This window comes from Erythrolamprus reginae, chromosome 2 (assembly GCF_031021105.1).
Source record: "Erythrolamprus reginae isolate rEryReg1 chromosome 2, rEryReg1.hap1, whole genome shotgun sequence".
Lineage (NCBI taxonomy): Eukaryota > Metazoa > Chordata > Lepidosauria > Squamata > Dipsadidae > Erythrolamprus > Erythrolamprus reginae.
Genome location: NC_091951.1, coordinates 42,324,985 through 42,340,070, shown reverse-complemented (window position 1 = coordinate 42,340,070; position 15,086 = coordinate 42,324,985). Strand labels below are relative to the sequence as shown.

The window sequence follows — 15,086 nt, the reverse complement described above, 5'->3', positions numbered from 1 at the left end:
ATATAAGGAAAACCATTATAAAATGTTCTACAGATGGCACTTGCCACCTGCTAGACTTGCAAAAATGTATCCAAACCTATCACCATTATGTTGGAAATGCAGAGAAAAACCAGGTACATATTACCACATCTGGTGGACATGTGAAACCACCCAAAAATATTGGGAAAAAATTAAAACTATACTAGAACAAATTACCTCTCAGACTATCCATGCGAAACCCGAACTATTTCTACTAGGAATCACAAGACAAAATTTTAGTAAAGAAAACAGATATATTATAATCCATATTATTACAGCCGCACGGATTTTATATGCACAATTTTGGAAGCAAGAAAAAACCCCAACTACTCTATCACTCTTGATTAAAATAATGGAATGCGCAGAAATGTCCAAACTAACAATGGAACTGCAAAACAAGGATGAGACAGATTTCTACAAAGCTTGGGATAAATGGTACCTCTGGTTAAAAAAAAGGAATTATCTAAAAATTACCCATCAAGAAAAATATCCAACAAAAACAACTTGAAAAAATAGCAATTTACATCACAAATCATAACATCAAACTGAAACAACAAACTGTAAACATCGATCGACACGAACTCCAACTTTACAAAGAAAATAAACCCCTAAATGAATTATATATATTGGCACTAAAAACTACATTCAAAACATATCGATAAAGCCTTAGGGTAAAACACACCAACTACGAGCTCAAACTACAGGCCGCAAATCATGAAAGACCCAGCTCTAACGCTGGTTTTCGCTTCTCTATCCCCCCCTCCTTCTTCTCCCTATCCTCCTTCCTTCTATATCTACTTCCCTCCCTTCACAACCCCCTTCTCCCACTCCCCAATTACTACATAAGTAGAGTGTAAAAAATGTACAATATGCATATCTCTTTTGTCTTTCTGTATTTGGTTTTTATTGTATATATTTAATAAATTTATTTTCAAAAAAAAAAAAAAGAGAACTAGCAACTTTTTAGAGCTACTAATAAATGACTAGCCTTATTATCTGCAGCTCCTCCCTGCAGTGGCTGAGCTGCCATATTACTGTAGTATGTTTCTCCCACCCCCCACCCCCACTGGTTGTTAAAGCACCACCAGTGAAATAATATAAAACCCGCTCCCTCCCCACTAAAGGAATTTTCACCTCTTAGCAAGCTCCCTCCTTCCCTGGTGCTCATAATTTGCCAAATTAAATTGCATTTCCCTGTCCTAACCACCTTCCCACCTCTGTTGCACTGCTTAAAGTCTCCAGAGAGGTCCGAGACTTTTCAAACCACCAGATCATTCAGGATTATTATTTCCTTTTAGAATGTTACATTTCTGTGGTTTTTGCTTTAAGAATTTTTTCCCCTTTAAGTTATAGAGCACCTAGAAAGGGTTTTTTTCCCCCCAAGAAACACCTCAGCACAGGTAGGAAACCTTTATAGCTGACCTCTGCCTAAGGACTAGTGGCCTCTTTCAACAGAACTAGGTGGACACTCCAAGCAAGAAGCAGGTGTGCTGGGTTAAAGCCGTTACCAGTGTTTTGTGAGGTGGTATATGGCAATTATATGAAACTGGGAATTGGGGAATGGTGGCTTTTTTTAAAATAAAGAGCTGGTGAAGGGGTGGGGGAGCTGAACCTTAAAATGGTTTTGTCTGTTTTATTTATTTATTACATTTGTATGCCGCCCCTCTCCATAGACTCCATAGTTTTCCTGTAACTAGGTTTAATCTGAACATTCCTGAAAAATTGAGGTTTGCTTGTCCTTGGTTTTTCCTCTTCTTAAGGATAGCGCCGTTTCTTGTCTTTTATTAATTAAGGGATGGTTTCTATGGAACTGGCAAAGTTTTGGCTCTACGTTTGTATCTTGGTTATAGAAACATAGAAACATAGAAGACTGACGGCAGAAAAAGACCTCATGATCCATCTAGTCTGCCCTTATACTATTTCCTGTATTTTATCTTAGGATGGATATATGTTTATCCCAGGCATGTTTAAATTCAGTTACTGTGGATTTACCAACCACGTCTGCTGGGAGTTTGTTCCAAGCATCTACTACTCTTTCAGTAAAATAATATTTTCTCACGTTGCTTTTGATCTTTCCCCCAACTAACTTCAGATTGTGTCCCCTTGTTCTTGTGTTCACTTTCCTATTAAAAAAATTATCCTGCACAGATAAGCATTGACTGTTATATATGGCAGGGTTGAAACCCAGCAGGTTCTGAGAGGTTCTGGAGAACTGGTAGTGGAAATTTTGAGAACCAGCAAGTATCACCTGGCTGGCCCTAGAGTGGGGTGGGAATGGAGATTTTAATAATAATAACAACAGAGTTGGGACTGGAGGGACCTTGGAGGTCTTCTAGTCCAACCCCCTGCTTAGGCAGGAAACCCTACACTACTTCAGACAAATGGTTATCAAAAATCTTTTTTAAAACTTCTAGTGTTGGAGCATTCACAACTTCTGGAGGCAAGCTGTTCCACTGATTAATTGTTCTCACTGTCAGGAAATTTCTCCTTAGTTCTAAGTTGCTTCTTTCCTTGTTTAGTTTCCACCCATTGTTTCTTGCCTACCCTCAGGTGCTCTGGAGCAGTGTTTCCCAACCTTGGCCACTTGAAGATATCTGGACTTCAACTCCCAGAATTCCCCAGCCAGCATTTGCTGGCTGGGGAATTCTGGGAGTTGAAGTTCAAATAGCTTCAAGTGGCCAAGGTTGGGAAACACTGCTCTGGAGAATAGGTTGACTCCCTCTTCTTTGTAGCAGCCCCTGAGATTTTTCAATATCCTTTCCCTAGGAGTGGGGAGAGAAAGGAGATTTTGCAGTCTCTTGTCCCTGCCACACCTGCCAAGCCACACGCACAGAACCGGTAGTAAAAGAAAAATGGATTTCACCACTGCACTATGAGTAAATGCTACTTTAAGAGGGCTTTGTTCTTTCAACCCAAAGCAGGTGCAATTTTGTCTTAATTATTGGTGTGCTTGGGAGGCCTCTGACTGCAGATTCTACAGTGAGCTGGATAAGGGAACAGGTATTTTGCCCAAGAGTAGATAATGTCAGTTTTAGGAATAGATAATCTGGAATATTTTCACAGCTGACCCTAGTTCTCTAATATATATGTGAAGAGTCTTCCTTTCCTTAGCAAAAAGTACTTTCACATTAAAATACAAATATATATATATATATATATACTAGACTGATGATGATACTATAGAGTCAGGTAGTGAGTGCCGTGCATTAACTACTTATTTGTTTGTTTGTTTGTTCGTTCGTTCATTCATTCATTTATTTATTTATTGTTAGAGTTGGAAGGGAACATGCGGGTCATCAAGTCCAACCCCCTGCCTAAGCAGGAACCCTATAGCATCCTAGCCAAATGGCAGTCCAATTTCCTCTTTAAAATGTCCAGAGTATTGGAGTTCACAACATCCGCTGGTAGGTTGTTCCACTGGTTGATCATTCTGACCATCAGGAAGTTCTTCCTTATTTCCAGGTTGAATCTCTCCTTGGTCAGCTTCCAGACGTTGTTCCTCGTCCGGCCCTCCGGTGCCCTGAAGAATAAAGTGATCCCCTCCTCTCTGTGGCAACCCCTCGTATACCTGTAGACTGCTATCATGTCTGCTCTGGCCCTCCTTTTCTATAGGCTATTCATGCCCAGTTCCTGTTTATACTTGGTTACTAAAGTCATATTTCCTGCAGTTGAGTTTGGAGTGATTTACTTTAAGTTTGTATCTGTTGTGTGCTTGTGTGTTTTTGTGGTTGAAGCTGAAGGAGTCGTTGAAAGGAAGGACGTTGTAGCAGATGATTTTATGGGCTATGCTTAGGTCATGTTTAAGGCGATGTACTTCTAAGCTTTCTAAGCCTAGGATTGTAAGTCTAGTTGCCTAGGGTATTTTGTTGCGAGTTGAGGAGTGGAGGGCTCTTTTAGTAAAAAGTATCTCTGGACATCTTCTAAAGCAGTGTTTTTCAACCAGTGTGCCGCGAGACATGGTCAGGTGTGCCGCGAAGCTCAGAGAGAAAGAACGCAAGAGAGAGAGAAAGAAAGAAAGCAAGAGAGAGAGAAAGCAAGAGAGAGAAAGAGTGAGAGAGAGAAAAAGAGAACAAGAGAGAAAGAAAGCAAGAAAGAGAAAGAGCGAGAGAGAGAGAGAGAGAACAAGAGAGAAAGCAAGAGAGAGAAAGAAAGAAAAAGAGAGAGAAAGAGAACAAGAGAGAAAGAAAGCAAGAGAGAGAAAGAGCGAGAGAGAGAGAGAGAGAACAAGAGAGAAAGCAAGAGAGAGAAAGAAAGAAAAAGAGAGAGAAAGAGAACAAGAGAGAAAGAAAGCAAGAGAGAGAGAAAGAGAACAAGAGAAAGAAAGAGAGAGAGAAAGAGAGGGAGGGAAGGAGAGAGAGAGAGACATAGAGGGAGGGAGAGAGAAAGAGAGCAAAAAAGAGAGGAAGGAAGAGAAAGAAAGAAGGATGGAGAGAGAGAGAGAAAGAAAGAGGAAGGACAGGAGAGAAAGGAGGGAGAAAGAAATAGAGCGAAGGGGAGGAAGAGAGAGAGAATTTTTTTGTCCAAACTTTTTTAACCCCCCGTCCCCCCCGCTCAATGTGCCCCAGGGTTTCGTAAATGTAAAAAATGTGCCGCGGCTCAAAAAAGGTTGAAAATCACTGTTCTAAAGTGTTTATGTCCGAAATGCAGTGTGGGTTCCAGACAATGATTGGTCTAACAAAAGTTTTGTATGTATTATTTATTTATTTATTGGACTTTTATGCCACCCCTGTCCGAGGAATCGGGGCAGCTCACAACATATAATAAAACAATACATAACATTTCGGGTCCAATTAATTAGATATATAACCTAAAACTAAAAACCCTAAAAAACCAGTCATTCCCATTCAATTAGTTTCTCTTCATCAGCCAGGGGGCTGGAATCTAATGGCCCCAAGCCTGGTGACATAAGTGAGCCTTGAGATTCTTGTGGAAGGCAAGGAGGGTGAGGGCAGTACAAATCTCCAGGGGGAGTTGATTCCAGAGGGCTGGGGCTCCCCACAGAGAAGGCTCTTCCCCTAGGTCCTGCCAAACAACATTGTCTAGTTGACAGGACCTAGGGGAAGACCTACTACTATGTGGGACCTAATCAGTCACTGGGATTCATGCAGCAGCAGGCGGTCCCATAGGTATTCTAGTCCGATGCCATGTAGGCTTTTTTAAAAATAAAGAGCTGGTGAAGGGAGGAAGCCGAACCTTAAAATGGTTTTGTCTATTTTCCTATAACTAGGTTTAATCAGTGAACATTCCTGAAGAATTGAGGTTTCCTTGCTCTTGGGTCTTCCTCTTCTTAAGGATAGCGCTCTTTCTTGTCTTTTACTAAGGGGTGGTTTCTATGGAGCTGGCAATGTGTTGGCTCTACAGTTTGTACTGTAATCTAAACATCTGGGGATTATCGCCCTAAGGCAGGGTTGAATTCCAGCAGGTTCTGAGAGGTTCTGGAGAACTGATAGTGGAAATTTTGAGAACCAGCAAGTATCCCCACTGGTCCCCTAACCAGTCACTGGGATTCATGCAGCAGCAGGCGGTCCCATAGGTATTCTAGTCCGATGCCATGTAGGGCTTTGTATGCTATGGTTAATAGTGTGAGATTACCGGAACAGAAACTACATAACTCCAGATAACTTTTTTTGGTTCTTTGGCTGTAGTTCCTGAATGGCCTTCTATTATTGATTTTCAGCTCCACATGGAGGCCCCAAGCAACGAAGGAAGAGAACCAGGAAAGTGCAATGCTAGGACCCAAGCCAGCGACCTTCCCGTGGCCCAGCCAACTCCCAGCAACTACCGGTGCCTTGACTGTGGGAAAAACTTTCGGCGGAGCCTAAACTTGTTAACTCACCAGAGGACCCACACGGGCGAGAAACCTTACCAGTGTCCCACCTGCGGGAGGAGCTTTTCTCAACGGTCGAGCCTGACCATCCATCTGCGGGTCCACACGGGGGAGACACCCTACTCGTGTCCTCAGTGCGGAAGGCGCTTCCGCCAGAGCTCCAACCTCCTGAAACATGAGCGGCTCCACGCAGGGGTGAGGCCTCACTTGTGCTCCGACTGTGGCAAACGCTTCTCCCAGCGCTGCAACCTCCTCGCCCACCAGCGGATTCACACGGGCGAGATGCCCTTCCTCTGCTCCGAATGCGGGCAAAGGTTCCGGCAGCGCCGCAGCCTTCTCGGCCACCAGAGGTGCCACAAGGGGAACGCGATCAATGGATATAATTGCCCTGAGTGTGGGAAGAGCTTCATCCAGAACTCGGACCTGGTGAAACATCTGAGAGTCCACACGGGCGAGATGCCCTATGCTTGCCTCTTCTGCGGGAAGGCCTTCCGCTACGTCTCGAACCTCAACAGGCACAAACGCACCCACACGGGGGAAAAGCCCCACGCGTGCCGCCAGTGTGGGAAACGCTTCAGCCATTTGTCCAGCCGGAACACCCACGAGAGGATTCACTCCGGGGAGAAGCCGTTTGTCTGTGCCCACTGCGGGAAGACCTTCATTTCCAGTTCTAAGCTTGCTGAGCACCTGAAGGCCCAGGCCAAGAATGCATCCTACATCTGCAGCACCTGTGGGAAAAACTTTGGCTACTATTCAAGTCTCCTTAGACACCAGCGGCTTCACAAACTCGGAGATCTCACTTGGGAAAGACGGGAGACCAAGGGACAAGGCAGCTTTGCCAGAACTGAACTCCAACCACCAACTGTTCTATCAGGTATCGATCTATCTATCTATCTATCTATCTATCTATCTATCTATCTATCTATCTATCTATCTATCTATCTATCTATCTATCCATCCATCCATCCATCCATCATCTATCTATCTATCTATCTATCTATCTATCTATCTATCTATCTATCTATCTATTGTCTCTCTCTCTCTCTCTCTCCTCTCTCTCTCTATCATACCTATTTATCTATCTATCTGTCTGTCTATCTATCTATCTATCTACCATCTATCTATCTATCTCTCTGTCTGTCTCTGTCTGTCTCTCTGTTTGTCTATCTATCTATCTATCATCTCTCTATCTATCATACCTATTTATCTATCTATATCTATCTATCTGTCTGTCTATCTATCTATCTATCTACCATCTATCTATCATCTATCTATCTATCTATCTATCTCTCTGTCTGTCTCTGTCTGTCTGTCTGTCTCTCTGTCTGTCTGTCTATCTATCTATCTATCATCTATCTATCATCTATCTATCATCTATCGATCTATCTCTCTGTCTGTCTGTCTCTGTTTGTCTGTCTGCCTATCTATCTATCTACCATCTATCTCTCTATCTATCTATTATCTATCGATCTATCGATCTATCCATCATCTATCATCTATCTATCTATCTATCTATCTATCTATCTATCTATCTATCTATCTATCTATCTATCTACCTACCTACCTACCATCTATCTATCTATCTACCATCTATCTATCTATCTATCTATTATCTATCTATCTATCTATCTACCATCTATCTATCTATCTATCTATCTATCTATCTATCTATCTATCTATCTATCTATTATCTATCGATCTATCTATCTATTATCTATCTATCTATCTACCATCTATCTATCTATCTATCTATCTATCTATCATCTATCTATCTATCTACCATCTATCTATCTATCTATCTATTATCTATCTATCTATCTATCTACCATCTATCTATCTATCTATCTATCTATCTATCTATCTATTATCTATCTATCTATTATCTATCTATCTATCTACCATCTATCTATCTATCTATCTATCTATCTATCTATCTATTATCTATCTATCTATCTATCTACCATCTATCTATCTATCTATCTATCTATCCATCTATCTATCTATCTATCTATCTATCTACCATCTATCTATCTATCTATCTATTATCTATCGATCTATCTATCTATCATCTATCATCTATCGATCTATCTATCATCTATCATCTATCGATCCATCTATCTATCTATCTATCTACCTACCTACTATCTATCTATCTATCTATCTATCTATCTATCTATCATCTATCATCTATCATCTATCATCTATCATCTATCATCTATCGATCTATCAATCTATCGATCTACCGGTCTGTCTGTCTGTGTGTCTGTCTGTCTGTCTGTCTGTCTGGATATACTGCCTATGATACTAAAGGCAATATTCACAGAGCTGCTAATAGCATTACTCTTGGAAATCTGCCTAATTATTTCCAAAATTGACCTATGTTGGCGATTACAATGTTAGAGCAGAATGGGGCTGCCTGGAAAGCAATTGGCCAAATTCCAGCGTATTTGATTTCCCTCTATTCCTGCAAGGTCTAATTCCATAGGGAGGTAAATTACATAGCGAGACAAATTCCATAGAGAGGCAAATCCTGGAAGCTTCCCTTTGAATTTTTAAATGGTGACTTGACTGCATACAATTGCTCAGCTAAGTGTGTTAGATCTTAATATTCTCATGCAGTATATTATTCAGACATAAGTGTAGGATTTGTCAAATCCTGTATATCAAAAACTGTACATCAGAGCAACTACTGAAAACACGAATGGGGGAATGTAATATCCAGCTGTTATTTTTATCCTGCCTAGCAGTAGCATTTAGACTTATATACCGCTTCACCGTGCTTTGCAGCCCTCTCTAAGTGGTTTATAGAGAGTCAGCCTATTGCCCCCAACAATCTGGATCCTCATTTTACCGATCTTGGAAGGATGGAAGGCTGAGTCAACCTTGAGCCTGGTGAGATTCGAACTGCCAAACTGCTGGCAGCCAGTGATCAGCCGAACTTGCTTGCAGTACAGCACTTTAACCACTGTACCACCCAGGCTTATCCAAATGAGTTCCTTGGAGGAACAGGAAAGGGATTTGTGAGGGGGGTTTTTTTAATTAAAAGAATCTAAGAAGAGGGTCAAGTGATAGAGCCCAATGTGGAATTCAAATAGGTACACCCTCACCATCTACTTTTCTGTCATAGAGAAATAATAATAATAACAACAATAACAACAATAATAACAATAATAATAACAACAACAACAACAACAATTATTATTATTATTATTACCCAAATGAGCTCCTTGGAGGAACAGGATTATTATTATTATTATTATTATTATTATTATTATTATCATCATCATCATCATCATTATTATCATTATAATTCTTATTTACCGTGTTTCCCCGATAGTAAGACCCCCCCGATTGTAAGACATATGGGGGGTTTCAGGGGGGTCGGCTTATATAAGCCATACCCCGAAAGTAAGACATATGTCTTACTTTCGGGGAAACACGGTAGATAAACGGTATTGCGGGGGGGGGCGATGACATTGCTTCCAAGCTCCCCGCGCGCCCCTCGCCTTCGCTCGCCGCAGCGCCACCGCCTCTTCCCCTGCCGAGGCTCAGCTGCAAGCGGCCAGCGAGGCCGATCGGCTCCGAGGCGAGCGGCCGAAGCTGCGCCCTCCTTTGCCCGCCTCCTTTCCGCTCGCCTCGGAGCCGAGCGGCCTCGCTGGCCGCTTGCAGCTGAGCCTCGGCAGGGGAAGAGGCGGTGGCGCCGCGGCGAGCGAAGGCGAGGGGCGCGCAGGGAGCTGCCGGAAAGGAGGCTGGTGAAGGAGGGCGCAGCTCCGGCCGCTCGCCTCAGAGCCGATCGGCCTCGCTGGCCGCTTCCCCTGCCGAGGCTCAGCTGCAAGCGGCCAGCGAGGCCGAGTGGCTCCGAGGCGAGCGGCCGGAGCTGCGCCCTCCTTCACCAGCCTCCTTTCCGGCAGCTCCCTGCGCGCCCCTCGCCTTCGCTCGCCGCGGCGCCACCGCCTCTTCCCCTGCCGAGGCTCAGCGGCAAGCGGCCAGCGAGGCCGCTCGGCTCCGAGGCAAGCGGCCGGAGCTGCGCCCTCCTTTGCCCGCCTCCTTTCCGCTCGCCTCGGAGCCGAGCGGCCTCGCTGGCCGCTTGCAGCTGAGCCTCGGCAGGGGAAGAGGCGGTGGCGCCGCGGCGAGCGAAGGCGAGGGGCGCGCAGGGAGCTGCCGGAAAGGAGGCGGGCGAAGGAGGGCACAGCGGCAGCCGCTCACCCTTTTTGACTGCCCATCCACCCCTTGACCTGCCTTTAGCCAGCCAGCCGAGCGTCCGTGTCGCCGCGGAGTTGGCCTCCCCTGCCAAGAAACATTGCCGGGAGCGGCGAGGGGATGCTCCCTGCAACCCGCCGAACGTCGAGGTCGGCGCCCGCCTCCTTTCCGGCAGCTCCCCGTGCCCGAAGACGAGCCGGCCCCGGTGCCCGGGACAATGTAAGACATACCCCCAAAGTAAGACACAGTGGGGCTTTTGGGGGTAAAAAGATAGTAAGACACTGCCTTACTATCAGGGAAACATGGTATTAGATTTGTATGCCACCCCTCTCCGAAGACTCGGGGCAGCTCACAAAATAATGGTTAGTCTTGTTCAGGGGCCTCCAACCTTGGCAAATTTAAGAGTTATGGACTTCAACTCCCAGAATTCCTCACCTCAGCAAAGCTGGCTGAGGAATTATGGGAATTGAAGTCCACGAGTCTTAAAGTTGCCAAGTTGGAGAACCCTGGTCCAGTTTGTTAAAGGTCCATGCTAGAAAGCTGGTGACTTAAGTTCAAGTTCTACCTTAGCCATAAAAGCCACCTGGATAACTTTGGGCCAGCCATATACTCACAACTTGATTCCACCTCATAGAATTGTTGTTGTGGGGAAAATAGGAGGAGGAAGGTGTGTCGAATATGTTCGCCATCTTGAGTTACTTGTAAAAATAATAAATCAACAGTTCAATTTTAAAAATTAAAAGATACGACAACGCTTTATGATTCTGAAACTCTTTATGTCTTTTTCAGCAGAGGAGCCAAATCCAGGTCTGAAGAAATAATCTTGTGAAGATGTGCTGGATTCTGCAGGTTTTGCAGTCTGTTCCTCCAAACGACCATCACTCTTGATAACTCTGTAAAACAAATACATTTGCCCAGACAGGAATTTGGTGAGAACATTTGGGTGGCTATTGCAAATGGATCCAATTTACAGGAGTCTCTCTCTTTAGAAGCAGTTCCTCAATTTCTGGATTGCAAAAAGGAAGGAAGGAAGGAAGGAGAGAAAAAAGGAAAAAAGGAAAAGAAGAAAAAAAGAAAAGAAAGAGAGAAAACAAGGAGAAAAGGGGGGGAGAGAAAAAGGCGTCCCAAAAGCAAACAAACCTTAGCTTGCATTGATCTGCGGAAATTATCCTTCAACGCTCTTTTTAACCCTGACCAATGTTGTTAAATCCTTTAAATCAGGTTTTGGCAACTTTGAGACTTGTGGACTTCAACTCCCAGAATTCCTTAGCCAGTTTCGCTTCAATTCTGGGAGTTGAAGTCCGTAAGTCTTAAAAGTTGGCAAGGTTGGAGACCCCTGCTTTAAATACAGTGGTGGCTTAGAATGATACGATCAGTTAGCGGCCTTGACATTCATAGCTTGAGAAAAAAAATGTGTCCGGTAATTGTATGAATAAATTGTTCCTGGGCCTGCATATATATATATATATTTACAGCAAAAAAATTGTCTTACAAAATGTAAGATACAAGTTCAGTAATGTTTTGTTTATTAGGTGTAAAATTGAAATGCCCCATCAAGGTAGTGTATACTTGAATGTTCAGAAATGCTCATTTGTTGTTGCCAAGGCAAAATGCACTAAGGAGAATCCAGATTGCAGCCATAATCAAAATAATTATTAAGGAAACGTTGAAATTGACTAAAGCCACTCTCAGAAGAGCCGGTGGGGGAGAAGCATAGTGCAACTCCATGAAAGGAAGTTCTGGTTCTTTTAAGAACTTCTATAAAAAGTTGAATGTTTGCTGAACATTACTTAAAGTGTAGTTAGGATTATATTCTGTTTTGTTTAAAAGGAGGCTGCTTTTTTTTAAATTTCCTCTTTTCTTTTTCCTGATGAAATAAATGGAAAAAATTAAAAGAGTATTTATGTCTTGTTCAACCTACAGGAGAGAGAATGTGTATCAAAACAAACAAACAAACAAAAAACCACTATGTTTGTGGCTAAGCAATACCGAGACAAATTGTGCCGTAACAAATCATAACGATTCTTTGTATAACCAAACAATATTATGATTTAGCACAGTGCTGGTAGTCGTCGAGTTACAACAGTTCATTTAATGACTGTTTGAAGTGTTGTTGTTGTTTTGTTGTTGTTAGTTGCGAAGTCGGGTCTGACCCATCGCAACCCCAAGGACAATGTTCCTTCAGGCCTTCCTGTTCTCTACTGTCCTCTGGAGGCCATTTAAGCTCATGGGCCCCTGCAAGTTCTGGTGGGCTGTGCGCGGCCTTCCCGAGTTCCGTTTTCACTGGCAGAGGGACTGCGCGGGCCAGTCCTTTGTTGTTTTCCACGAACTAGATCTAGAACTAGATCTAGAACTAGAACTAGATCTAAGTACCCCACAGGCCTGATCTGGCCTTTGTGCCAGGGATGGGTTCTACTTACCTTCCCCACCACTGGTTCGTATCATAATGGTAGTGTATATTTTGCACGCAGGCGAGAGCAAAGCAAGCGTGCGTTTCACTTCCTGGAAATGATTCTCTGCACATACAAAAAACAAGATGGCGGCACTGAGAGAATCAGCTCAGGGGTGTGGTAGGCCAAGGTCACTGCCGGTTCCAGCGATACAGCCCACCATGTTACTAACAGTTCTATAGAAACACTCTGAACCGTGGGCCTTGAGTCTGACACTGAATGTTCAAAAGTTAGAATTTTTAAAGATGTTTATTTGTTTATTTGTTTGTTTGTTTGTTTATTCGATTTTTATGCCGCCCTTCTCTTTAGACGCAGGGCGGCTTACAACATGTTAGCAACAGCACTTTTTAACCCCACAATCCGGGTCCTCGTTATATTAATTGGATCAATTGTATCATTACGTCTTTTATATATGCTGTGAGCCATCCCGAGTCCTCGGAGAGGGGCGGCATACAAATCCCTAAACTAAACCCCTTTGGTACAGGACAGTGATGGCAAACCTATGGCATGGGTGTGGCGGGCAGCTGATTTTTGGCTTGCACAGAGGCTCTGGGAGGGCGTTTTTGGCTTCCAGAGAGCCTCCAGGGGGATGGGGAAGGGTATTTTTGCTCTCCCCAGGCTTTAAGGAAGCCTTTGGAGCCTGGGAAGGGTGAAACACAAGCCTACTAGGCTGAATAGAAGTTGGGAATCAGGCTGTTTCCAGCCTCCAGAGGGCCTTTGGGGGCAGGGGAAGCTGTTTTCGCCCTCCCCAAGCATTGAATTATGGATACGGAAACTCGTGCATGCACTATAGCGCATGAACACGCTCTTTCGGCACCCAAGGAAAAAAAGGTTCGCCATCATGGTATAGGAGGACAGTTGTTTGCCGGCAGCAGTTATAACCCAGGAGCACAGTAACCCCTTTTCATCCAACAACTTTTTCTAAAAGGCAAAAGCTTTTGTGAAGCTGTGCACTTCAACAGATGCGAATTATAAAAGCATATTAACATTTGTAAATCGGAAAAGGTGTTACCAGATTTCTGAAAAATGTAATATCCTTTGGCACGAAAGAAGGAACCAGGCAGAACCTGAGGTCTGGCAAAAGGACATCTCCCCCTCTTTGTGTTTTTCCTCCAGGGTCAGCCTTAAAATCAAATATTTTCAAGGCTTTCCACATATGACTTTTTCCTTTTCGCTGTTTTCACAACAACACCCTTTCAAACCTTTGTGTACAGTGACCTTGCAGATTATCTGCTTCTTTCCCTTATCCATCAACAGATTAAACAGTTTAAATTTATGTTGCTTTATTTCCTGATTCCAGTGTTAGAAGGAGGCCCTGGCTTTGAATCAAGGTCGGGTCCTTCACAGAACACGGCAGGGCAAGTTACTTGGAGCAGAGGCAAAAATTATCTATTTCTCCTGCTCCTAATTCAAGATTAGGGGGAACAGGGCATTTTTATTTTCAGGAGATTGCTGTAAATTGTAATTAACCCCAAATCTGAGAATGAATTGCCATCTGACTGCTCTGTGAACATAATTACCAGCAGTAATGGGCAGTCAAAACTTTTACTGCCACACTGTGGGTGTGGTTTATTTGTGGGTGTGGCTTAATGGTCATGTGACTGGGTAGGAGTGGCTTGCCGGCCATGTGACCAGGTTGGAGTGGCTTGAACGATCATCATCATTCAAGTGAACTATTAAGTCCTTAATTTACAATCTTACCAGTGTCGCTCGCTGGGGTGACAATTTGCTTCGCGTTTCCTGCGCTCTCCTTCCTGGGTCTCCCTCCCGCCTCAGGCTGGGTAGCTAGGTGAACGGGTGCTGCCAGAAGCATTAATGCTGCCAGAGCCGCTTCCACCCACACCTTCTGCTTGCACCTCAGGGGGGAGGTGGCCACATGAGGCTGGAGGGGAGCCGGATAGGAGAGATGGAAACTCATCCGAGGCCAGGAAGGAAGAAAGAGGAAAAAAGCAAGGAGCACTGACGCAGCAGCAGCAGCAGCAGCAGGGAAAAAAAGGAGAGCCGAGCTGAAACCAGTAATCCAGGAAGTGACAGCCACCGATCAGCTGGAACTGCACACGCATCTTCATTTCCATTGGTGGAACTGCTTTCCACCCTGTCCTGCCTGCTGCCCACCCGATTACTAGTAATAGCACTCCAAACAGATTTGCTGATTGAGCAGAGCTGTGTGGTGGCCTAGTGGTAAAAGATGCTCACCTCTCACCCAGAAGGTTGAGATTTCAATCCTAGGTAGTGGCAGATATTTCTTTCCTAGGCACAAAGAAAAGGTATCTTCTGTGAACTCTGCATAAGCATCAGGAAGGGGATCCGGCCAGTAAATGCTCAGCTCCATTCGGTTGCCCTCAATCTACCCTGAATTAAGAGGTTACAGTGTCTTAAAAGGCAGGGTTTTTTCCTGGTTCAGTGGCAATGTGTGCACCAATAATGGATTGCTAGCCAGTACGTGCCACACTGCGTACCGGTAGCAAACATGGAGCTGTGTGTGAAGCTCTGGGTGACCGGCGGATGGGTGCATGCGTCCAAGCAAGATTTGGCTTCTCTGCATGGGCAGGAAGCGAAATCTCATGAGACGACATGCGCGTGTATGAGAT

The 15,086-nt window shown here is 44.2% G+C and overlaps 1 protein-coding gene across 6 annotated transcripts; it reads left to right on the top strand.

Moving 5' to 3' along the window:
* Positions 1 to 1,141: 1,141 nt before the first annotated feature.
* On the top strand, positions 1,142 to 11,940 carry LOC139160271 (zinc finger protein 154-like). Of its 6 annotated transcripts, none has more exons than XM_070737973.1 (3): positions 1,142 to 1,418; positions 5,696 to 6,719; positions 10,835 to 11,940. In XM_070737973.1, the coding sequence occupies exons 2-3, from the start codon at positions 5,702 to 5,704 to the stop codon at positions 10,864 to 10,866; spliced, it is 1,050 nt and encodes a 349-aa protein (XP_070594074.1). In that variant the 5' UTR covers positions 1,142 to 1,418; positions 5,696 to 5,701; the 3' UTR covers positions 10,867 to 11,940. The 6 variants fall into 6 exon arrangements, with proteins under 6 accessions (XP_070594074.1, XP_070594071.1, XP_070594073.1 ...); XM_070737970.1 differs by having other exon boundaries at positions 1,412 to 1,540; XM_070737972.1 differs by having other exon boundaries at positions 1,417 to 1,503.
* Positions 11,941 to 15,086: the final 3,146 nt, after the last annotated feature.

Excerpts from the sequence above, each read along its gene's own strand:
- LOC139160271 (XM_070737973.1), top strand. The coding sequence starts at position 5,702 with ATGGAGGCCCCAAGCAACGAAGGAAGAGAACCAGGAAAGTGCAATGCT. Across the intron at positions 6,720-10,834 it reads ACCACCAACTGTTCTATCAG|CAGAGGAGCCAAATCCAGGT; the intron begins GTATCGATCTAT and ends TGTCTTTTTCAG.